At 40.2% G+C, this 24,749-nt stretch overlaps 2 protein-coding genes across 7 annotated transcripts in view; both read right to left on the reverse strand.

Annotated features, from left to right (window-relative positions):
• Positions 1–4,100, reverse strand: part of SLC26A4 (solute carrier family 26 member 4) — a 28,449-nt gene extending 24,349 nt beyond the window's left edge. Inside the window, exons 1-4 of the mRNA XM_073000662.2 lie at positions 3,277–4,100; positions 2,982–3,121; positions 2,404–2,514; positions 207–391 (exon numbers count right to left, since the gene is read on the reverse strand). Of these exons, the coding sequence (XP_072856763.2) occupies positions 207–391; positions 2,404–2,514; positions 2,982–3,121; positions 3,277–3,431 (591 nt within the window). The 5' untranslated portion in view covers positions 3,432–4,100. The remainder of the gene's footprint in view (positions 1–206; positions 392–2,403; positions 2,515–2,981; positions 3,122–3,276) is intronic.
• Positions 4,101–17,143: 13,043 nt separating this feature from the next.
• BCAP29 (B cell receptor associated protein 29) overlaps positions 17,144–24,749 on the reverse strand; it is a 29,126-nt gene continuing 21,520 nt past the window's right edge. For all 6 annotated transcript variants that reach the window (XM_078394368.1, XM_073000661.2, XM_020813085.3 and 3 more), the window contains exons 7-8: positions 20,955–21,055; positions 17,144–18,710 (exon numbers count right to left, since the gene is read on the reverse strand). In XM_078394368.1, the coding sequence (XP_078250494.1) occupies positions 18,672–18,710; positions 20,955–21,055 (140 nt within the window). In that variant the 3' untranslated portion in view covers positions 17,144–18,671. The remainder of the gene's footprint in view (positions 18,711–20,954; positions 21,056–24,749) is intronic.

Here is a 24,749-nt window from a genome sequence, read left to right on the forward strand (position 1 = left end):
ACTAAAATGATATTACAAAATTTTGCAGAACGGTGAAGCCCAGCACACTTGCATCTTGACTTATAATTTAAATATATTTATTGCTAGCTGAGAAAAAATATTACATGTATTGCTAAGGAGTTAATTATTATGCTGTTATTTTCTCAGTTACCTAATAAAACATAGAAACACAAATAGTATGAGACAGTTTTATCCTTTTATTTTACCTGGAGAATGCCAACCAAAAAGGTGACAGTGCTGGAAATCAACACTCTCTGCGCATCTCTAGCTTCAGTGTCTATCAATGTTTTGTTGAGTCCTGTCGCATTACTGCTAACCAGGTGGAAATTTTCGTCCGGTGCCATGCTCAGTACTACTGAGCCCACCATTAAGCTGACCACAGGAAAAGGTCCTGTTAAAAAGAATTGCACATGAATTTAAAATGTACACACGATTTCTTAATAATGGGATTAAGATGGGGGTACATGGAACAGGGCTGTTGGAAATGGAGTTCCCCATTTTCTGCACCCATGAAAGGCCTCCAGTCCTCCAAAGATACGGCACAGGGAGTCAGGAGACCCTATGAACTGGATAGGTTGTGAAAGTAATGGGGTGAGGAGGAAAGATCTCAAAAACTCAGGCAGAGGCACTAGAAGTGGGAGGAGCTCTGCTCAAGCAAGTTGTCTGAATCAATTTGGGGGAGGGCCCTCCCTTCTTGCAACATTAGCCTATCCTATTCACTAGGCCCCTCTGTGTAGTATTGGGGGGGGCTGGGAGGAGTTACAATGGGGAGAAGTGTGGCAAAAAGGCCTGTTTCTATCAGTCTTACTGTATAAACCTAGTCCAACCCAATGTACATTAACTGCCCTTAATTAAAACAACAGAACAACAAAAATTTTGCAAAAAAAATGCAATGCTAAATATCCAAGACAAGAATAAAAGTACTAGCACTTTAACAGCTGCAGATTGGCTTACTACAGAAGGCATTAGTTCTGGCTTGTTTTACCTAAAATAACCTAGTCATTAAGTTTTTTAGAACTTACCCAAACAGAGGGATTCAATACATGGTGTGTTTGTTGCCCTATAGGTACAGTACCTTACTGTGCAATGATAAAGCTTGTATTTTTCCTGCTGCACAGATAATGAAAGACTTAAATTGTCACCAGCAGTGACAAAGAGTGACAAAAAGCTTGGTTTTCAATGCTTTTAAAAAACTTGTTGTGTAGGTTGTTTGTTTTGAACAAAAGCAAACAAACAACAAGATTCATCAGAGAATATCATTTTGAAAGGGTTTCCTCAATATTTTTAAGAGCTGATTTTTAAAAGGACAGATTACTGAAATGGATTAGCAATAGCAGCAAGCACAGGATCCTTTTGAAAAGGTAGCTTGAGCTAAACCCTAACTCCGGTATTCTTGTCATCATCAGCATCACTTCATACACATCCAATCTAATTTGCTTCCTTAGCTTGCCTGTATCTCATGTTTACTGGGAGCCATGGAGCGCACAGGGAGAGGATTTAACATAAATGTTGATTTAACATAAGTGGGGGTCAGATAGCTGCACAGTTTTCAAAGCAGTCCTGCCGCTTTTCTTCCCATTTCTCCTTTTCAAATTTAACCTTTGCTCCTCAAAATACTTCAGCCAAGTGGTGAAGAAAAGGAAAGAAAAGGAGAGGCAAAAGAGGAGGAAGATAGGTTTAATTCAGAAGTTTTGGTTTTAGCTCTAATCCTGCCAATAAACAAATAAGCACACAAATGATCAAACAAATAAACATGAATTCAGCAAAGAAGATATTTTTCCAAATATTTTTTAAAAAATAAATGTTGATTTCTTTAGGAAACAAGAACTGGGTTTTAAGAATGAGTGTGGACAAAACCCCTTGGTAACACCCATATTTATTAGGTACTAAACAGCACAAAGAGAAAATGTCCATCTGGATAAACCTTTAGTCTAAAATAATGCAGGAAGTATACACAAACAACAGAGTATACACTCTGATGCTGCATTATTTTCTGCATTATTTTCTCAGCTGCCTCTAAATTTGCAATAATCTGTTGCAGTTATTATTCCAAGATAGGTCTTCCTGCCTTTTACTCTGTTGTCCATATAAACCTAACAGACTAACACTTGGTAATGGGCCAGATATCATATTAAAAGCTTCTGCCATTAAGCTCGGTTCTAACCCTAGCAAAAGAAAAGACCTACAGTAGCATATACAGTATAGTGTATGGATTCCAGTAACTACCTGTAGAAAAATAAAGCACAAAGTTGCATAGAACAGGATATAATCACAACTAGAGTATGTCAGTGTAAAAGCTTACTATAGCAATTTGGATTCCCTTAGATGATTGCCCCCAACACAAATTACAATTCTGAAATAAATGGTTGACTGATGTTATCTAAACAAGAAGCATGCAATTACCAACTGAGATGTGTTTTGATGTTCCCAAGAAGAAGTATGTCACGATGGGGAAAAAAGCAGAATAGAGGCCATATCCAATTGGAACGCCAACCAGCAAAGCATACGCCAAGCCTAAAGTAGTATAAATTCACTGTATTTATTAATATCATTATGACCTCTTAAATACAGTATACAATTAATAATTTCAAGGGAATTTTCCTTTCTACTCAGGCATATTCTATATTTGTATTTCACTTATGCAGTTCTGCTGTGTGCAAAAATGTAACGTCTTCATATTACATAGCACATATTTCAGCCTGACCTTAGGATGCAAACAGAATCGAGTCCCAATTGGAAAGTGTTTAGGATTGTAAATGAATATGAAAATGAATTAGCCAGGTAAGTCTCAACAACATTTTCTGGCTACAGAAAAGGCTGATTCTAATCCTCAGACCATGTCATGTTTTTGAAGTGTGTTGATGAAAAATATTGCACTGTTTACACAAAGGCAGTAACCCGTAACAGAGTGACTCCAGCAGTATCCTGATTATTTCTTTTGTAAGAATAGATTGGTAAGGAGATGCCTGATTCACTCTTACCTTGTAAAGTAGCCACAAGTCCAGTACTGACTCCAGAAATGGCATCACTGATGAGCCATTCCTTAACTCTGTATTTAGGCAACCATTCCAGAATAGGGAAAAGGGTCTTAGCTATCTGTAAGACTTTTCTTCTTGAGCAGCTGCAAAATGTTGAACAGCTAGAGTTAAAACTATGAAATGCTTCTATCCCCCTGCTGTGGCCCACCCCCCGGCTTGACTGAGGGTTCTTTGAATCCCTGGACAAGGGATCTTTGAAAACAAACAAACTGGTGATGTATGGCAGTCAGTGAATCACCTGCAAGTTTTCTGGAGTCGTTGTTGGAGGGTTTTGGGCACCACCAGTTTCCTTTCATGCTCTTCTTCAAAAGTTGGCTCATTATAGATTGGCCGGGACACCACATAGCTACTGAGTTCTGGGAGAGCTCCATCAACCCCACCACCTGCTGCCATGCCTTACCCTGCCTACAAATGGGGGGAAAAAACAATGAAGAAGACCAACACTTGGAAAGTACATGCTCTCCTCAAGAAGCCAGTCATCAAGTACAGTATGCTCTCTGAACTGAGCCTACACCTGCTGAATCCAGGTGAATTCAGCTTGGGGCAAGAGTGCCCTGTGCCAGGTTCGTCCCACAGTGTGGGTTGCTTGAGACAGCCCGCTCAGCAACTCTCTCTCTCTTAGGAAACCTCTGGCTTGCTTCTTGATCCAAATCAAGAAATTCCACTGTTAAACCATCTGTTTCCCTTCTGCTCGCCTGCTAGCCACCCATCTAACGCTCAGCCCCAAGAACTCAGTGTAATCCCAAAGATCTCACATTTGACCTTTAGCAGGCACATGCCAGAAGCCGAACAGGGACTAAGAAAATTTTCCAGCAAGGAGGTGGAATAAGCCACGGCTGATATGCTGTCCCTCACATACTGTGAAAACCCCATTTAAGAAACAGGAGGGAAAGCGCCAATTCTATTCTGCCCGGTCTGGGTATGTCTTGTTCGACTCTTCAGTCCTACGAAGGCGGGAGCCTAGGTGTCAGGCGGAGTCCGCCCGCCCGCTGGCCCACCGGCTCCGGCTTCTTCCCCGACCAAACTCCTCATTCGGGATCCGTTTTGGTCACTTCAGGTCAGCCCCGACCTTGCCGCCTGCTTCCCCCTCCGCTCACTGCCCGTCCCGCGCCAAAACGGGCGCTTCCCACCCAAAGACAGCGCTGTCCGGGTCCTGAAGCGCGCTCCGCTGCTCTTGCCTCGGAAAGAGTTTGGGAGTCGCCGCCGCCGCCACGCTTTCTCGCTGGTGCGCCTTTGGCGCCTCAGCGGCTCGTGTGAGGAACGCGAGCTTCCCTCTCCCGGACAGCTGTACCTGCGAACGGCCCCAGGTCCCCAGCCTTGGTCAAGGCGAGTGACCCCCCAGCCCAGCATTTATACGGCCATCCCAGCCTTGCCAATTTCTCTTTTATTTACAGGCAAACAGAGGCATCCGGTCGGGCTGCATGTGACGAGTCTGCCTTGCTCGCCCTCTCCTCCCTCCCCGCTCACACGCAGCAGCCCTGCCTCAGTTCCTTGGTTGCCCTTCTGGGCGCACCTTGTTTTGAAGGAAGGGACGAAGGACAGGAGGATGGGGGACAGTTGGCTGGAAAAATCTGGAATTCCCCAAAGATGCCCCCCCTTCCTCGGTAAGGAAATAGCCCTTTCGTCCGGACTCCCCAAACAAGTTTGTTGCAGAGCTGAATGAGCGCCCTCCACAACGAACGAAGGTTACGCGCCCTGACAGCACCTCCCCCAATAAGTTTGTTGGTTGTACCACCTGGTACACCTCTTGGACAGGGTCGCAAGAACTTCTGAGACTGAGAAGAATGGTCTCAAATCAGATCTTTTTATTTAGAAAGACTTTCAAAACCTGCTGGAGCAATCCTTCCACCACCCCCAACTTCACAATACAGTATACCCGGATGGGGTCTATTGACCAAAAAAAGAGCTTTTGGGGGTTGTGATGAACAGCTCCACGAAAAGATGGACTGGGTGCTTGCGCATGTGCTTTGAAAAGGAAAATATGTGTATGGGGGAGGCCAAGTCCATGCTGAGCATAGTTAGGAAAAGGACAGAGCATAAATGATCAATATCATCATATCCTTATATAAAATCATTCTGCGAACATGTTTGGAATACTGTGTACAATTCCTGACACCACACCTAAGAAAGGATATTGTGTGCTTGGGGGGGGGGAAATGCAGAAAAGAGCAACAAAAATGGAGCAACTGGGCTAACAGTTTAAAACAACATTTAGGGGTGTTAAGCTTAGAAAAAAAGGGACATGTTGGTGCTGTGGGTTAAACTGCAGAAGCCTCTGTGCTGCAAGCTCAGAAGACCAAGCAGTCGTAAGATCGTATCCACGGGATGGAGTGAGCTCCCGTCGCTTGTCCCAGCTCCTCGCCAACCTAGCAGTTTGAAAGCATGTAAATGCAAGTAGATAAATAGGTACCACCATGGTGGGAAGATAACGGCATTCCGTGTCTACTTGCGTTGGCCACGTGACCACGGAAACTGTCTTTGGACAAACGCTGGCTCTACGGCTTAGAAATGGGGATGAGTACCACACCCTAGAGTCAGGCATGACTGGACTAAATGTCAAGAGGAACTTTTACCTTTACCTAGCTTAGAAAAAAGGCAAGCAAAGGGACACATGATAGAAGTGTATTAAACTATGGATAGTGTAAAGAAAGAAGATAAAGAAAAGCTTTTCCCCCTCCATAATACTAGAACTCAGAGAGATAAACTAAAGATGAGTGGCAGGAGATCCAGGATGCATAAAAGAAAATGCTTCTTTAACACAGCACATAGTTACTGTGTGGAATTCACTGCTGAGAGATATACTAAATGTACCCATGTGGCTAAGCTTAAAAGGCAGCTGGATAAACTGATGGAGCATAAGACTACCAATGCACAGTAACTCAGGACAGCTATACATTTTGTCCCTTGACTTGCACTGGTCTGAGCTGCACGGTTTTGAGTATACACATTTTTAAATAAATAAATAAATAAATAAATAAATAAATAAATAAATAAATAAATAAATAAATAAATAAATAAATAAATAAATAAATAAATAGAAGTGTATATCACCTTCAGCATCAGGGGACCTATGCCTCTATCGCTGGAGAAAGTGTGTGAGAGGTACTCATATCTACCACAGGGTCTTCTTAGGCAACTGACTGACTACTGTGGGAAACAGAATGTTGGACTAGATGGGCTTTTTTCAGATTCAGCATGGCCCTTCTTATGTTCTTGATGTTGTCAGTGATCTTTAACATATGGTGCTACCATATTCTATGTGAAAGCTAAAACTGTCCAAGTCTAAATGGAAGAACTGCAAACATAGTGCAGAATTAATGTACATATATACCAAGCAAGTTGCAGCATTAAGGCCTCAGATTGAGGAACCTCTAAGCACATAAAAAAACCCTGAAAAAATCAAGTTCTGGGATATTACCATTACACCTCTGGTGCTACACAACTTAGGGTCTCAACGTGTCTTAATATATCCCTAGTTAAAGCATCTGGGTTTTTTTGGGGGGGGGGAATAGATACTGTGAGCACCACAGGAGTGGACCTGTGAGATATGCTTTTGTCAGAATACAAACATTTTAGGAATAACAGGAAAGATATGATGGGAATACTGTTGCTCTGTATGTCAAAGAGAATATAGTGTCAAAAATCTTAGGAACCTTAAAGTGATTTACTTCTTCATAAAAGTGCTGTAGATGAAAATACCTGGCCTCCAAAATAATGTTATACTGGGGACATGTCATTGTTCACCTCTCCAAAATGTTCACAGTGATCTGGGTGGGTGGGGGGAATCTGAAAAGCATCCAAAGGAGATAGTGTTGTAATAATGAGTGACTTTAATGAGTGGCTTTCTATTGACTAGATACATCTGTGCTATGGCCATAACAAAGAGGTAAAGTATGTGGATACTATAAGCCAGTGATTCCCAACCTTGGGTAACCCAGGTGTTTCTGAACTGCAGTTCCCAGAAGCCTTTTCCACTAGCTATGCTGGACAGGGTTTCTGGGAGTTGGCAGTCCAAGAACACTTGGGTTACCCCAAGTTTGGGAACCGCTGCTGTTAAGTGATTGTGCCCTAGAACAGCTGATCATAGAACCGGTGAGAGTGCAGGTAAAAGCAGATTTAATCTTAAGAGGTTCTGCCCTGAAACAAGTGCAAACCATGTTTGTTGGTTGAATTGATTAGGAAAAGGGACTACAGTGCTATCAAATTTAATTTATACATAAGTAGAAAAGTAGCAGGGAACTCCAACACAGTCACTTCTGACTTTGAAAGGTGTCTCTAACATGCAGGAACTGTTTTGTTCTTGTTTTTCAGTCAAGGTCAAGCTTTTTCAAAATGATTGCAGCCCTTATTGACAAATTAATCATATCCAGATGTTATCTCTTGGAAGATTCCTAACAAAAATGTGAAATTATTGATCTTTTAACTAACGTGTAAAATGTCTCTAATATCATCACCTCTTTAGCAGAGGACTGAAGAGTGACCAATGTCTTTTTTTTAAAAAAAACTTTAAAAATGGATCCAGGAATTACAAACAGATCACTTACATGTAACTGTAGTTCTTTAGTGGTTATCTGTGAAATCACACACATGGGTTTCTCTGTGCCTGCACAGGTGCAGGGAAGCCCATGCGTGTGATTTCACAGAGACCATGAAGAAGAACAAAATTACAGGTGAATTAGTTTAACATCTGTTACAGGTAAATTTGTTGAAAACATTATCCAGAATAAACTTGTCAACAACATAGAAGGGCAAGCCATGCTGAAAATGTATCAACATAGCTTCTACAAAAGCAGGTTCTAAACAACTTTTCAGTATTCCTTAAAGGTGTCAATTAACATGTGGACAAGAGAAATCTGGTAGATATTATTTCCTTGAATCTCCAAATGGCTTTTGGAAAATGGTCCTCATTTAAGGCCCCACAACTGAGTAAACCTAGCAGTCATGGTACTGAGGTGAAGCCCCCTTTTTGGAATGCCACACATTTGAAGAACATGAAATATAAAGTAGGAATAAATCTCCAATTCTCACAATGGAGGATTGTGAAGTGGGGGTCTCTCAAGGATCTGTATTCACCCTAGGGCTTTTACAGTTGTTCATAGTTAATCTGCAGTTAGGGGAAGAGTAATGAGGTGGCCATGTTTGCAGATTAAACAGGTTTATTTAGGGATGTTAGAAAAAAAGATAGAGATATTAGAACAAATATCCCAAGATATCTCTCCAATTTGGGAAAATAGGCTTTAAAATGACAAGGGAAGTTCAATATTAGCAGATGTAAAAGGATGCATATTGGGGCAAAATGATAGATTCTGGACTGGCACTGAATGACCAAGAAAGATATCTTAGTGTTTTGGTAGTGTTTAACTACCAACTTAGTGTTTAATACAATTAACATTTCAACCCTGCCTGCAGTTGCTGTAAAGATGGCAATTCTATACAGTATTAGGCATAATATATATATATATATTTTCTTTCAATGAAACTCTCAATATCATACTGCTTTTATGCAAATCTAAGTGTGATCTACTTGGAATATGCTATTCAGTTGTGATTCTTTCTCCTGGAGAAAAATGTTGTAGATCTGGAACAGGTACAGAAAGTATCAACCAAAATGTTTGAGGAACTAAGTCAGTATGAGGAAAGGTTGCAACTTTTAAAGCTGTTTTGTTTAGGAAAAGAAAAGAGCAAGGAAGTAGAGAGATGATCTTGCATGTTGTGGAAAAAGGAGCTTTATATAATTCCATGGAATGTGGTTAAATATCTTACCAATATCAAACATGAAGTTAAAATCCATTTGAGTTCTTACTACTCATAATGATCACTTTTCCAGAAATGTTTAATTTAGAACCTCCCCACTCACCCCAAAGATGGAATGTTTGCATGTTTTTTGTTCTCTCTTTCTCTTCTCTTCCCTCTTCTCATAATTGTGCAGGTTAGCACTACATGGTGTTGGAGACTCTTCACGTTTTGATGTTGGTTCTGGATCAAGTCCAGCTATGTACATGTCCAAAACCACAATATACAGAAATAATTTTGCAAAGATCAAACTTAAAGATGGGAAAGAGATGAAGTACAAAGTTTGGAAAAGTTAGGTTTTGAAACTCCAACTCCAAGAGTCTACCAGACAGCAGTGGCCATACTGGCTGGGGAATTCAGGAAAGTCTAGTACAAGAAAGTAATTATGCCATACATTAGATGTGTTACTCCCTATCTGTTAGTGTAGTGGGCAGATGACAGACTAGGACTCAGGAGACCTGGATTTGAATTCCCACTTGGCCATGGACACTTACAGGGAGGCACTGGCAAAACCGGTCCTTAATTTACCTTGCAAGCCCTATTAGAGTCCCTAGAAGTTGGTTTCAACTTGACAGAACATAAAACACAAACACAATATTCTCTACCTGTACTATATTTACTGATTGCTCTTCAGGGGTTGGGGAGCTATCCAGTCTATTTAACTAAGTATGACCATCTGCCTGCTGAACAGAAGTTATACTAGGTGCAAAGAACTCTTGGGCCTGAAGGAACATTTGTTCCTTTGAAGCCAAAGTAACTAATCTCAAAAAACTAAGAAGTTGAGATGCAGAGAGGATGGGCAGATGGATTATCTTCTAAATTGTCCTTCATTATATGGATATCAGAGTGGTGTCAAATAATTAAGACAACAAAAACTCCAGATATGACATAGAGACAAAGGAAAACAATAAAAGCAACAAAACTGGCGGCTAATCTTAGCATGACTCGGCAAATAATAATATTTAGAGCTGGCACTGAAACAGCTGCAGTGTTGGGACAAGCTGCATCTCCTTTGGGATTGCATTTCATAACTGAAGTTTTCCCAATTAAGAAACTGTTCATCTTAGTTGATGTGTAAAGTATGTATTTAAGATTTTTGGAGAAGAACCGTCCATGGTGTGTTTAAGTCATGGGCAGACTGATATGAGGAATGATGCTTCCACAGGTAATTTGAATCCCAAGTCATTTAGGGTTGTAAAAACAAGTATCACTATTCTGAATTTAGCTTGTAAGTGAATAGGTTGGTGGGCAAAGTTATGATAGTGGTATTCAAATCCTAGAATGATGTCTCCTCTCAGTGAATCTCTCCAGGAAAAAAGAAAATCATTCCCTATACTGGATCCATTGTGAGAGGATAAAGTAGTGTCATATTGATACTCTTAACTTTATGGGTAGGGCACAAGGTTGTGGGAGATCTGATCAATCATAATGTAGATGGCTGGTTGTTGTGATGGGTGTATCGACACATGATGGAGTCTTTGCCTCTGTGGAAGAGGATTACAGACATCAAATATCAACCTAGTAGACATTGCTAGGAAAGAGTTAGTGACTGCAGTCAAGGCTGTATCAAGGATGGAACAACCAGGGCTTTGCCTCAGGACACCAAAATTCAGAGCGTACTGAAATCTAGAGAAAGTACTACAGCAACACCTGGCTCTACTTACTTTCCTTTTCCTAAACGCGTAAACTTCTACTTTCTTCAAGAGGACAACACATTTTAGTCCTCCTTTTTGTCGGGGGAGCTTGCACCCATACCTCAGGGCAGAAAGGATGGGAGACGGTGCCAAACTAGCTAGTTACACAGAACAAAATTGGGCCAGAGTGTTGGTAGTTACTATAAAATGGCTGTCAAAGTAGTTTTTAAAAGGGGAAAAGTCAGCATTGGGGTAGGCTTAATTATCCCTACAGGATGAGAATGAAAATAATTTCACAAATGTAAAGAGGGTGGAAACAGCATGCAATAAAACATGACAGCCATTCAAAGGGACCTGAAGAGTTAAGCAGAAAACACATGGGTCAGAGATGCCTGCAGAGTGACATTGCGTCTAACTGTTTCAACACTAATGCCAGAGCTTCCAAGCCCAAAAGGGAGAGTCGAAGTGCTTTGTTTTCAGAAATAACATGAATATGTTCAGCATAATAAAAACCTGGTGGAATGCGAAGAAGCAATAGGATATGGTCATTTCAGGATACATGTGCTATAGAAATGACAGGGAAGGGCATGTCAGAGGTGTTATCACTCTGTATGTCAAGAACAACACCAGACAAGCTAGAAACTTTAAATTGATTTGATTTCAGTATGGCTGAATTCACAATACTAGCCTCTGTTATTGTTCCTCTATACAAAATGCTCAGGGGACTCTGATAGAAAATGAAACTGGGAAAGAATCCAAGGGAGATGGTGTTGTAATGGTGAACTTCCATGACTTCATAAATTTATGTTCTAGACACAACAAAGAGAAAAACATTTATAGGTATTTGAAATACTGGTGTACTAGAACAGCTGGGCACAGAATCAATGAGAGGTAGGATGAACTTAAATGTAATACTAATGGTCTTTAGAACCCAGTGGAAGATGTGAATGTAGTGGAACCAACTGGAAACTGACTACAACATAATCAAACTTAATTATGTCTAAGTGGGAAAATACCAGGTAACTCTAAAGCAATTATCTTCGTCGAGAAGAGCAAATGTCTCTAAATACAGGGATTGGTTAAATTTCTGAGAGCTATATAATAACAGAGGCTTGGTTAGAATATATATCACAGGACAGGAGAGATACAGATCATGTATCTATGCCTGAGCTGACTCTTCCAGGAAGACAGAATGAGAAGTAAAGGCAAACATTGGTGCAATTGTAGGGCTTTTATTTTGATTAAAAGAACAACAACCATATTGACTCAATAACTATTAGATAATTTTAAAAATGAAATTGCTGTTCTTCTAAAATACGTAATGGCCAATGGATAGCCAGTGTGCCTAGTCATGCTGCCTGTCTGTTGTATATGCAGATACACCAAGCCATGCACTCAGTTGTGCACTTTGTCATGTGCCTGGTACATAAAAGATGGTGAGAAAAATGTGTCAGCCACTTCTGTGGTCTCTCTTATGCACATGGTATTTTCAATAGGATTTTGGCCAGTATGTCCTTATATATCAAAATTGTGGGATCCTAAATCACAACTTGTTTTAGTCTGAAGTTTTAGTGACTCTATCCTTAAACACCAAATAATTTTTTATGGGGAAAGGGGTGTTATCATTTGGAAATCCCCAAAGTGCCTATCTGGGACCCCTGGAAGGCCAGATTCAACCCCAGGACCTGAATCAGATGCTTACTGCTGTCCTAGGAGAGATTGGTGGTGGTGGTGGCGCTGCGGGTTAAACTGCAGAAGCCTCTGTGCTGCAAGGTCAGAAGACCAGCAGTCATAAGATCGAATCCACGCAACGGAGTGAGCACCTGTCGCTTGTCCCAGCTCCTGCCAACCAAGCAGTTTGAAAGCATGTAAAAATGTGACTAGATAAATAGGTCCCAACTCATTGGTAAGGTAACGGCACTCCACGTCTAGTCGAGCTGGCCACATGACCACGGAAGATTGTCTTCGGACAAATGCTGGCTCTATAGCTTGGAAATGGGGATGAGCACCACGCCCTAGAGTTGGACATGGCTGGACTAAATGTCAAGGGGAACCTTTACCTTAGGAGAGATTGGCGCAAATAGGGGTGAAAACACAGTAAGTTCTAGAGTCTAGACCTTATGGAAAATTATGAATAGATAATTGGGTTCTGATGGTGTATCTCTAAAAGTTCTTTAAAAACACAAATGAGAAATTGTGGATCTGATGAAACTGAACGGGTGCACTGGAACAGCTGGGCATTCCTAGTGTACCAGTTGGACACTAGATCAAAGGACTAGAAAGTCTTAATTTGAGAATATTTGGGTAAATTGGAGAAAGTTACTCAAGATAAAATGTGAAGCATATAGAAAGGCAAGTTATAAAGGAAACAAAATCAATAGTATAGCATATATCCTATCTCACAAAACTCATTTATTTGAAAGTGTCAATAAACAGGCACAGAGACGTGATCTGCTAGACACTGTCTGTCCATCCTACAATACAGTGGTGCCTCGAATAGCGCTGTTAATGCGTTCTGCAAAAAACATTGCTATTGGATTTCATCGCTATTAGAAATGCGGTTTCCCGTTGAAATGCATTGAAAGCTGGCTAATCCATTCCAATTGGAACGAATTGCCGTCGCTAATGGAAAATCTCCATAGGAAACATCGCTATTCAAAACGCGTTTCCCCCATTGAAATGCATTGAAACCTTTTCAATGCATCTCAATGGGAGAGTTTTTTTATCTAAAGGAGGGAAACCGAGAAGGGGGGGAAGTTGGTGGTGCTGGGGAAGCTGCAATGCCTGTTGCTTGGAAGGGGGTCGTGGCGGATCGCTCCCGAAAAGCAGGATCCGGCCCGAAGAGGCAGCTGGGCCGGATGCGTCGCTGGTTCGCCTTCCGCCGACCAGCCAAGGCACCTCCCAGCCTCTTCCTTCCCGCTCTCCTGCGGGCTGAGCTCAATGATTTGGGTCCGTGCTTCACTGGCCGAGTGCGATCGGCACTTATCTGGAGGTGGGGAAGGGCTAGGGGCACCCATACACCAAGTGGGCCAGGGAGAGAGCGGCGGCGGCACGCCGAGTAGGGGCTGGCTGGTCTTGCTGCCAGCCAAGCACGATTGGTGCTTATCTGGAGGCAGGGAAGGATGTGGACTGTTGGCCAGTGAGCCTGCCGCCCAGGACGCCCATACACCAAGTGGGACAGGGGGGAGAGCAGCGGCGGTGCGCCGAGCAGGGGCTGGCTGGTCTTGCCGCCGGCAGCACCTCAGAAGCCTGGTGGTTGGGGATTCCCCCCAGTATCGGTCTCGGTAGCCCAGCCCCATCCCACCCGCGTGATTTTAGCCTGCGTCCAGTGGGAAGACGAGGCAAGTGGGGTTTGCCTGTGGCTTGGCCACGGGGCTGGCCAGCCAGCCCGCCCGCCCACCTACTCGCCTGCCAGCGCACACGGGGCTGTTTAAACTATCGCTACTCAAAAATCGCCCATAGGAAACATCGCTATTCAAAGCGGGAAAAAGCTCCCAAAAACTCATCGCTATTCGGTTTCGTCGTTAATAGAAGCGCTCGCTATTCGAGGCACCACTGTACTAGAATCCTGTATATCCACTGAAGCTAAACACAGAATTAGGACAGGTGTGGCAATCTCCTCTGAAGCCCTTATTCCCTCAGGCCTTCATGAGGTTCTCGCTCTTCTTCCTTCTTCGCTGCCACCAGGTATTACTGCCTTAATACCATTTAATCATGGAGACATGTGTGCTTTTAAAACTTAAGTCATTTATTAGATTAGGAAAGGTAATATATGATCAATATTCAAGAGAAAAATCACAGGCTGCTAATCACTTCTATTTGAATCAAATTTGCTATAACTTTAAAACTCTATTAACTCTCTGTTCCATTCATCGTTACAGATCTCTCACTCTTAGTTCACTTTTAAGTTTCACAGTCTCTCTCAGACTCCATACACCAGCCTTTATATCCAGCTCCTTCCCCCCCCGGCTCCGCCTTCTGTCCACTCATTGGCTCCTTCTTCGCTGTTCTACTGTGACAGACAGGTGAGGGCAGGGCTGTTTGCTACAACAGGTATTCCACATAGTTAAACTATGGAATTTGCTACAAAAAGTAGTGGCAATGCTAGTCAAATTGAATGACTTTTAAACATGATATTGTTGTCAGCAATAATTAAGGGGCTTATAACCAATCCCTATTTTGCAGTATATTTATGGAGAAAGAAAAAAAATAAATCTTCTGATTACAGAAGTGGCAATAGGCTTGGAAGTGGACAGGGATGGGATTTTTAGAATTCTTAGGCCTCCAGTCCTAGAAGTCAGCTAGAATTCCCCAGGCAGATTTTTTGGCCTGTGAGATGACTAAGAGTATTTAGTAAGACCAACATTTAGTATCTAATTGATAAAGCATTGCCAGAACTGACTTTCCTTAACAGTACAGATGAAGGTACTATTTTTCTTACTTAGCAAATTGCACAATGTAGATCTGTGTATTAACCATAGGTGGTTTATGGACAGGGAAGGGTGTTTCAATATATTGTACAGAGCAAAGGCCATCGTGTTCTTCCACTTTAGTTCAGAGTGCAGAGTACAGTCGTGCCCTGCTTTACGATTGCCCCGCATTATGACGATACCGCATAGCAACATTTTTTCGATCACAAAACGATGGTCTGAATAGGCTTTTTTTGCTTTGCGATATCAGTTCCCTGCTTCAGGAACTGATTCTTCGCAAAACGATTTTCCTACAGCTGATCGGCGGTTTCAAAATGGCCACTGGGTAAATAAAATGGCTCCCCGCTGTTTTCTGGGATGGATTCCTCTCAAGACAGCCACCGAAAATGGCCACCCTATGGAGGATCTTCACTGGATGGTGAGTTTTTAGCCCATTGGAACGCATTAAACGGGTTTTAATGCGTTTCAATGGGTTTTTTATTTTCGCATTATGACGTTTTCGTTCTACAGCGATTTTGCTGGAACGAATTAACGTCGTAATGCGAGGCACCACTGTAGGTGGTTTTATAGGTAGGAAAAATGAGATAACTTTTTATATAAGTTACAAGGTAGTGATAGAGGGTATTTTTTTTCATTCCAGAAGAAAAATGAGATTACCTAGAACGTGTTCCAGTAAATGCAAATGTTGTTTCCTTTTATCTGGCGGTTGTTCTTTGTATTTCTAATATAATGTTAAGTTGTACAATCTGCAGTGTAGAATGCAGCCAAATTCTACTGGCAAAATAAGTTATTTCTATTGAAACTACTGGGACTTGCAAATTAAAATACTTGGAAACAAAAGTGGACAAAATTATAACTAGAATTCAGAACTCCTATGACTATCATCACTCAATGAACATCAACAGAACAACACATCTGTTGCCTCTTTTTTTAAAAAATAAACAGAAGTGTTGATTGTAAAGCAAACCCTCATTCTGATGTTTCATACAGGAGGCTCATCAATAAGAATTCAAGGATAATAGGGGGGCAGAGCTGCATTATACTCAGAGAAAGACAGGAGAAAAGGGATAACAGAGGAAGTATGGCAACACTCGTGAAGCACAGTGCTGTTCAACAGCCATATGTAATACATCATGGGTAAAAACTGTAGGCCTTTTAACTACAAATCTACTTTCTTTCATTCCACAGTGTGCTATATCATACCTTGGAAAGGAGGCAAGAACGGCAGGCAAAAATCAGTGGTGGATCACTTCTATCCAGATCTTCAGGCAGTAACTAAAGTTGTGATCAGACAGGGAAAGTGGATCACGTTGGTCGTGCTGGAAAGGGCCGCTTTGTTGAGTGTAGTCTCCTTTAAAGCACCCCTTCTCTGTACAACTGAACCAGTTTCCATTGCTCCGGTCCAGTTAAAAAAAAAAGCAGCCTTGCTGTTGGACCAAAAAGGTCTGCCTTGGACATGGAACTTGTTTGCAATTCCCTGCATGTCGTGGTCACCAGGAAACAGCTGAAATCAGATTGTGCCATAAGTGGTCCAAAACCTGAGCTAAATCGCTGCCTGATTGCACCCTTACTTTCAATCCAGAAGTCAGCTAAATACTATAAACCAAGAACCTGAAAACTGCTGACATCCTACAGGTGCAAAAAGTGAGTTTCTTAAGATGCATTTTAATGACCAAGTAGTGCCATTGCCAGCAAAGGTCACAACAGGCAGGCTTAAAGACCTATAACTGTAACCTCTGTCTACAACATATTATTTTTCAGAACTGATTGTATTATTTGATACAATGCAGAGGTGCATTGTATCAAATGGCTCATAGGAACAGAAGGGTTCTGCATCCACCCAATCTCATATCTGGAGTAGACAAAATTAAATCAATGGTCAATCATGACCTCATCCCATTATTTTAAACGGGTTTACTCCAGGTATGACTATATTTGGATGCAACTCAAAGCCATTTCTTAGTCTTCCTAAAGTGATCAATATTTTTAACAGAATAAATGTGCTGATCAGTACAGTGCTTCAAAGCATACAACATCAGTTCACAGATGTGCTACATTTTATGTAACTAGCAAACATCTAGGTGTAAGTTTTCAAAAGTGGAGCAAAGGACTCAGCTTTCTCTTTACAGCCTGAAAAGCAAATGAAAATTTAAGTTCTTGAATTCATTGAAACAGTAATTTCCTGCAATAAGTTCAGAAACATGAAACTCTGGACATTCACTTTTGATATAAACATTTAGAAACCATGTTCAAAATATTTGAATATTTATTTAAAAATACCAGTTTCTTTCTTACATGGCATACTATGAGCAGATGAGCTGTCCTGAATTTTATACCCAGCAAGTTTTAATCCCAAACAATTACAATTTAATTACTTCAGTGAATGCTGTAATTTCTGTTCATACATTCTGAATAGTACAAGCCACATATACAGGAAACCAAATGACAAACAATATATTTATTAACAACTGACCATCAAGGTGAACACAAGAAGTTAACAATGCAGCAGTAAATAATGAAGATTTTAAGAAAAATCAATGGCTTGGGAGCCAGACCTGTACTCAGCAGTTCCTCAGACAATGGAGAAAGGAGATTGGGCAATAATTTTCCCTGACTGATTCTCTCCACTGCAGCCTGATGTGCCCCTGAAAAACTAATCTGGATCGTTTAGAAACCTTGCAGAATAGTGTGGGAAGCATGGGGGAAGCAAAGAGCTGGAAAATTGCTGTCTTATCCTCGTTCTCTGATAAGACATCTCTTCTAGATTCCAGTTCCCTGTTTATGTGAGTACTGTATAATTATTCACCAAGAAAACTGCTTTGTAAGTTGCACAGAATTGTTTTTTCACAAGTATCCACTGCACAAAGAAACCATAATAAAACACATCACAGGCAAGTTCTTGAACACAATGTGAAGAAAACACATGGACTATAATAACATCTCAAAGCAAGGGAAAAGAAAACTCAAAATTATATGAATCTGCAAAATTAAACATGAAGTGGCCTTAAGCAGTATCTTAAAACTTTTACCAATTGTAAAATTATTTAATGTGTATGAGTACGCTCCACTCCACCATAATTCTTTCAGCAACCAAGTTTAATCGTATTGCTAAAAATCATTAGTGTGATGGGTTACTGCATGATCATGTCATGTTATGATATAATTTATAAAGCTTATTCTGCATTATCAGCAAAAGGTGGTCTGTTTTCCCCTATCTTTTTCTTTCCTTACTTTTCAGTGTTCTTCATAGGAGCTGAATAGTTACTCTAAATGGACATTTCTATTTAATATGTTTTCTCATGTTCCTTGTAGGATAAAAAAATTTACAATGTACTTCTGATACATCACTACTAGTTTGGGTCCAAAGGACCACACAAACAGTTCAGCTCACACAAGGGAGGTATGAAACAGGTTTTTTAAACAAAACTCCACTATGATCTGCCAAATTTGTAATTAAATGAATGGAGTATTTAATATGCCATGGAGATCTGCAGTATGTGGGAGATTATATACAAAGAGAATTTTTAAAATTAATAAGAGGTAAAAATCCCACTGGGCCTTCATTCAACAAGACTATATCCCACTATTTTCATTGCTAAATAAATACAGTATTTTGGCAACCAACAACTATCTAGCATTTGCAGTAGTGAATGCAATACGTGTCCTTTGAAATATTTTTAAAAATTATCCGCCATCACTGTTTTGAAGAATAAAGATGACAACAGGCAATTCGTGCTGATGCAGATTTATTTAAAGTCAGTCTCCTTGTAAGACACTTATAGAGTTTTCTTATTATGCTTTTCACTTGCACAGCCCTGTAAAGGTAAGAATATAAACATATGAGGAAAAAAAAGGAGTAAAGGTATCTTTAGATATTGTAACTGATCTCAGAATGACCATAATCCTTTATGTCTACACAGTATTCACTCAATCCACACCCACAGCAATGTAAAAGAAGAGCAGTGTTTCTGAAGAAACCATAAAGTCAGAAAAGAGGCATTTACTAAAAAACTTTCTTTAATGAGATTCTGTAAGGTAAGGGCATCTAACTGGAAATCCCTCAATCAAGCTCTGTTAGAATGAGAAACAGAGAAGGATGGTCTGCAATAAAATGTCAGATTTGTCTCTGGGCCCCAAAGGAGCCTACCTGTCTGGAACAGGAGCCTTGCAAGGCTCCCTGTTCAGGAGAATGGAAGTTGTGGAAAGGTGAAGGGATAGTCTTCCCTCCAAGACCCTTCCCCGGCTGTATTCTACTACAGCATTGGCACCAGTAGCAGTATAGTCCTCAGTAAGGTTGGTGGATCCAATGGAGTGCCCCATTTCCAAAAACTGCTTTTTCCAGGACTATGGAAGAGATCGATTCTTCTGCCCACTCCCATTCTATTTACTTTGCTCTACCCAACCAGCACTTTAACATGCTATCTTCTCAAACAAACAGCCACCTTGGCTGATAGATCTGTACTGTTTGCCAAGCATCTGGATCCTCTGTATTCCCTCTTTCACCTCCAATTCAGAAATGAAAGCTACTCATAGGAAACAATGGAAAAATCCAGGAACTTGGTACAACTATAATTAGGGAGCAGTAAGCCCCAGAAAACAAAATGTATCAGCAAAGACAGGAGTTACAGTCTTTAAGCATTCAGTATGAAGCAAAAAAACAAAAACAAAAAAAAACACCCTCTGTAGATAGTACACTATTCCAAAAGGTAATATGTTCATTACCTGACTGATATTTTCAGGCTTTTGGCTGAAAGGTAAATGTGCCATGAATTTTGGGCATACATGACAAATCACTCTTTTAAAAAAAAATTCAACTATTTTTCTAATCTGTGGAAAACGCAACCAAAGAATTAATTGATGGGGATGACTGATACAGAAACTGGGAACAGAGCTAATATTAGGCAGTGGAAGGCACCTGTCTGAGGTAGCGAATATGGGAACGCCATTAAGGAAAAGAAAATTGTGAAATTCATTTATTTAAAATATTTTTACCCTGCCTTTCTCCTTTAAAAGGACTCAAGGCAGCTTAAAGCACTAAAAGACAATATTAAATCTGACAACAATGAATATACAATGGTGGTTTACATCATTAAAAGATATATTTAGAACTAAAACAATGAATATACCAATATTAAAAAGGAACACAAAAAATACCATGCTGAGGGATGGTAAACGCAAATAGTACTAAAGACCCAGTCATTCTATATTCCATAGGACTGAGCAATCCTATTGTCAAGTACACTAGTTAGTGGCGACTAAGATGCAGTACAGGTAGTCCTCTCCTGCCAGGGCCATAAACATCTTCAGAAGCTCCAGTTATGTTTTTATGGGAAGTTCTGTGGCTATAAATCTCCCGCTGGTGACAGCTGTGAAATGGACTAGTGTATTTCAAGGCAACTTGCACTCCACTAGACAGTTTTGCCACTTTGTCTGCCCATCCCAACACATTTAGGATTACTCTCTTCCTAAATTTTTTATTACTAATTCGGTATTCTATTTCAGGTGTCAACATGTTTTGGTCTTCAGCTGGTCATCAGGTGCAAACTAGTAACATATATCTATACACAACAGCAAGATGAAAATTCATTGCTGCTACAATCTGTCCTCTGAATAACTTCCACATTTCACATAAGAGTGATCAGCCATCAAGACAGATTTCCTCATGTTGCAATGCCCCTTAACCATTTCTTATAAAAGGAACAAAAAGAAAAATAAGCAAGCAAAACTTGAAATCTTTTTTCATAGGGGGAAAAAGCCCTTTCTGAGTTTCCATCTTTTCCACCCCCACATTACTATTCTAAGAACATCATGTTCATCAAATCATTCAGTTCTAATTTTATACAAAGTAGGCTCCATGCCAACAACTGCTCTGAGAAGGTTTAGGAGTTAAGTATTCTCATTATTCTGAAAGAATATGTCCAAACATACACAGAACTGAGGATTATTGTTTGATAAATTCTTTTTAGATTCAATGTACACACACGCGCACACACACGAAACATTGCTACTCTAATTTCAGGAAGTTCTGCTTGAGTAAATTAACTGCCTCTGCCACCTACCAGCATTCTTTTGTGTTCTTTTGTAAGGTGATCATATTCTTTCCTAAGGTCTTCACACTTCTTTTTAACTGCAGTCATTTCATTTGTTGACTTCTTGAGAGCTATAAAAGATAGGAATAGTATTATTCAGCGCATGAGTAAATGCATTTAGGCAGAATATCTCGGTGTTAAATAACACAGGTTTTCCTAAGATTGTGATTTCATATAAAAAGCTAAAAACTGGCTGCTAACTCTCACATGCCGAAATCTCCTTGTCATTGTGTGCTATTTTGATGTAACTGAATGTCCTGGCATATTAACTGCCCAGGAGGAAATAAAAGAAAATGGACAAGCAATAGATGTGAAGAAAGTGGAAGGTCAGTTTAGATGGAAAAAATGTCAGAGTCAAGACACAAGAAAAGCTGTGTCAGTGTTAGCAATAACACAGTGAACACATGAAAAGTAGATTCAAAAACCACAAGAAAGTGGTACAGAGAACAAAGGTGAAAAAGAAGCAAAAATAAAACCCACACAATCTATGTGACATTTTTATTGCAATAAATATTATACATTTCTATTTCTATAAAAGCATAAGTTTAGAGATGCTAAAGTCATTTTTGTGGAGATGTCTTTTTTTTGGAATACAGGGCAAAATACATGTAATTCTGAACACCTTCCACTATTTTTTAGAATACACCAAAGAGTAATATTAATCCTAGACATATTACAAGATTTTAAGAAATATGAAATTTATTCTACAGCTTTTTTGTGCCAAAGGAGATGTCATGACATACTGCAAAATCATATTTTTGGTAACTTGATCTAGTAAGTAACTATGATCTGTTTTATGGAGGACTGGCAAAGCAGTCTGGTTGTAACTAAAAACAATCCTATCTCTAAACATAACTAAGATATGTGTAGATAGTTGTAGGTGAGCAAAGAAAAACATTCATTGCATTGTTGCTGTGTTTTTACAAAAATACACTTGACAAGATGGGAGAGTTCTAAGTAAAATGTCAATGTACAGTAGCATATGAAAAACCTTCCTAGGTTTAGAGCTGTAATTTTGGGGGAGTCAGTAGAAATAGGTGGGTAAAAAAACACCACAGCAATCTACAAAACGTTGTCCAAATGAGCAGCTTGTAAGCAAATCACATACATTTCTGCATGTTCCCCTCACATAACCATGTGTTTTAACATAACTTTAGTTTTTGAAATGTACAAAGTAATTGAACACTTTGCCTTCTTCCAAAATTAAAAGGGGAAAAAATCAAGAACATAAAAACAACTATTTCAGATAAGAATTTCCTAGTCCCTTTTCCCTTGCTATCTAACCCACAGATATGAAGTAGGACTGCTCCAATAACATTCCTTTTCAAAACATTTCAATTACTTTTATTTATTTCTTTAAATTGGATTTCTACCCCGCCCATGTAGATCAAAGGTCTACTCTTTTAGCTTGCTTTTCTTGGAAGTTGACTTTCTTTTGGTATAATTGAGCAAGCAGCATGGAACTTTATATGCTCAGAAGCATACTTGGAGCACAGCATTCTAAATGGAGAATATAGGAGGCTCCCTGAAGCGTGGAAAAGCATTGTGAATGCACTTGGCCATCCCCTGGGCAATGGCGTGAAGCTGGCCAATCCTTCACTTCCAGAAGCATCGCACTTCAAACTTGCTGATGAGCAAAATGACCCAAAGAACCACCCAAAACAATACTTTCTATTAATACAGAGAACATCTCTTCCTCTGAAGAACTCTTAAGTTTCACTTTGACACAAACTCAAATATGATATCCTTTGTGTTCAATAAACTAAAAACAAAACAAAACAAATCCCACAACCAATATGGAAGTGCCATTTCTGTAACATCAGGTATTAAAGTCCACTCAATGGGTATTATTGAAGAGGACATAGAAATCTTGACAGTTGAACTGGCTGTGTGTATAATAACATCAATTTATAAACCAACTAAAATATCATTTTTCTTCAATAAGTCACCTAATATTGGGAAAAAACACACTCTCTAGTTGGAAATTTTAACAGTCATAACAATATTTGAAACTTGGAACATGATGAAGAAATTTGCAAAGCTGTTATAAAATGGGGAGTGTTCCATTCAATGTGCTTTATACATGATCCTAAACTACCCAGTTCATTTAACAGTGGCAGAGAGACTACATTCCAAATCTAATTTTTGTTAGGAAGTTTATAGCTTTGGCTGCAGAGAATACTGTATAATTAATCTGAATGCAGTATTGCCCATCTGGTGATTTCCATCTATAGAGCCGCCTCTTGTGTTGTTGGAAAAGAGTGTTTGTGATGACCAGCTTGTTCTCTTGTCAAAACTCTATTAGCCTTTGCCCTGCTTCGTTTTGAACTCCAAGGCCAAACTTTCCTGTTTTCCCTTTTATCTCTTGACTCCCCACTTTAGCATTCCAATCCACTATAATGAGAAGAACATCTTTCTTTGGTGTCAGTTCTAAAAGGTGTTGTAAACCTTCATAAAATTGGTCAATCTCAGTCTCCTCAGCATTGGTGGTTGGTGCATAAACTTGAATGACTGTGATGTTGAAAGGTCTGCCTTGGATTCGTATTGACATCGTTCTATCATTTTTGAGATTATATCCCATTACAGCTTTTCCCACTCTTTTGTTGTCTATGAGGGCTACTCCATTCCTTCTACAGGATTCTTGCCCACAATAGTAGATATAATAATCTGAATTGAATTCGCCCATTCCTGTCCATTTTAGTTCACTGACGCTCAGGATGTCAATGTTTATTCTTGCCATCTCCTGTTTGACCATATCCAGCTTCCCAAGGTTCATAGATCTTACATTCCAGGTTCCTATGCAGTATTTTTCTTTGCAGCATCGGACTTTCCTTTCACTTCCAGGCAGGTCCAGAGCTGAGCGTCCTTTCAGCTTTGGCCCAACCACTTCATTATCTCTGGAGCTACTTGTACTTGTTCTCCACTCTTCCTCAGTAGCATGTTGGACGTCTTCTGACCTGAGGTGCCCATCGTCCAGCGTCATATCTTTTAGCCTTTTGTTTCTGATCATGGGGTGTTCTTGGCAAAGATACGGGAGCAGCATTACCAATTCCTACTCCAGGTGGATCACGTTTAATCAGAACTCTCCACTGTGACCTGTCCGTCTTGGGTGTCCCTGCACAGCGTAGCCCATAGTTTCTCTGAGTTACTCAAGCCTCTTCACCATGACAAGGCAGCAATCCATGAAGGGGCTTTATATTCTAAAGCAGTGGTTCTTAACCTTGGGTTACTCAGGTGTTTTTGAACTGCAACTCCCAGAAAACCCAGTCAGGACAGCTGGTGGTGAAGGCTTCTGGGAGTTGCAGTCCAAAACTCCTGAGTAACCCAAGGTTAAGAACCACTGTTCTAAAGCACTCTAAATCAGCAATGACTTGAAGTCAACTATGGGACTGTACCTTTGGAGGTAAAATAAGGTGCCATATTTTACCACCTCTACTAGAAATCTTACCATCAAATAAATGTTATAAACACCATCCAAGTATATTTTAATATACTATATTACATGTAGATCCAAGCACACAAATAACTCAGCATTACAGCATTTATTCTGATGCAAAAGAGCCAACAATCGAGCTGCACAGCTGGTGAGTGGTGGGGCCACTAGGGAACACATCAGGCCAATTCTGTTCAAATTACATTGGCTACCAGTCGCTGCCCGGACCCAATTCAAAGTGCTTGTTTTGACATATAACGCCCTAAACGGCTTGGGCTCTGGATACCTGAAGGACTGCCTCCTTCCATGTGAACCTACCCGGCAATTAAGAT

This window comes from Pogona vitticeps, chromosome 5, assembly GCF_051106095.1.
Source record: "Pogona vitticeps strain Pit_001003342236 chromosome 5, PviZW2.1, whole genome shotgun sequence".
Classification (NCBI taxonomy): domain Eukaryota; kingdom Metazoa; phylum Chordata; class Lepidosauria; order Squamata; family Agamidae; genus Pogona; species Pogona vitticeps.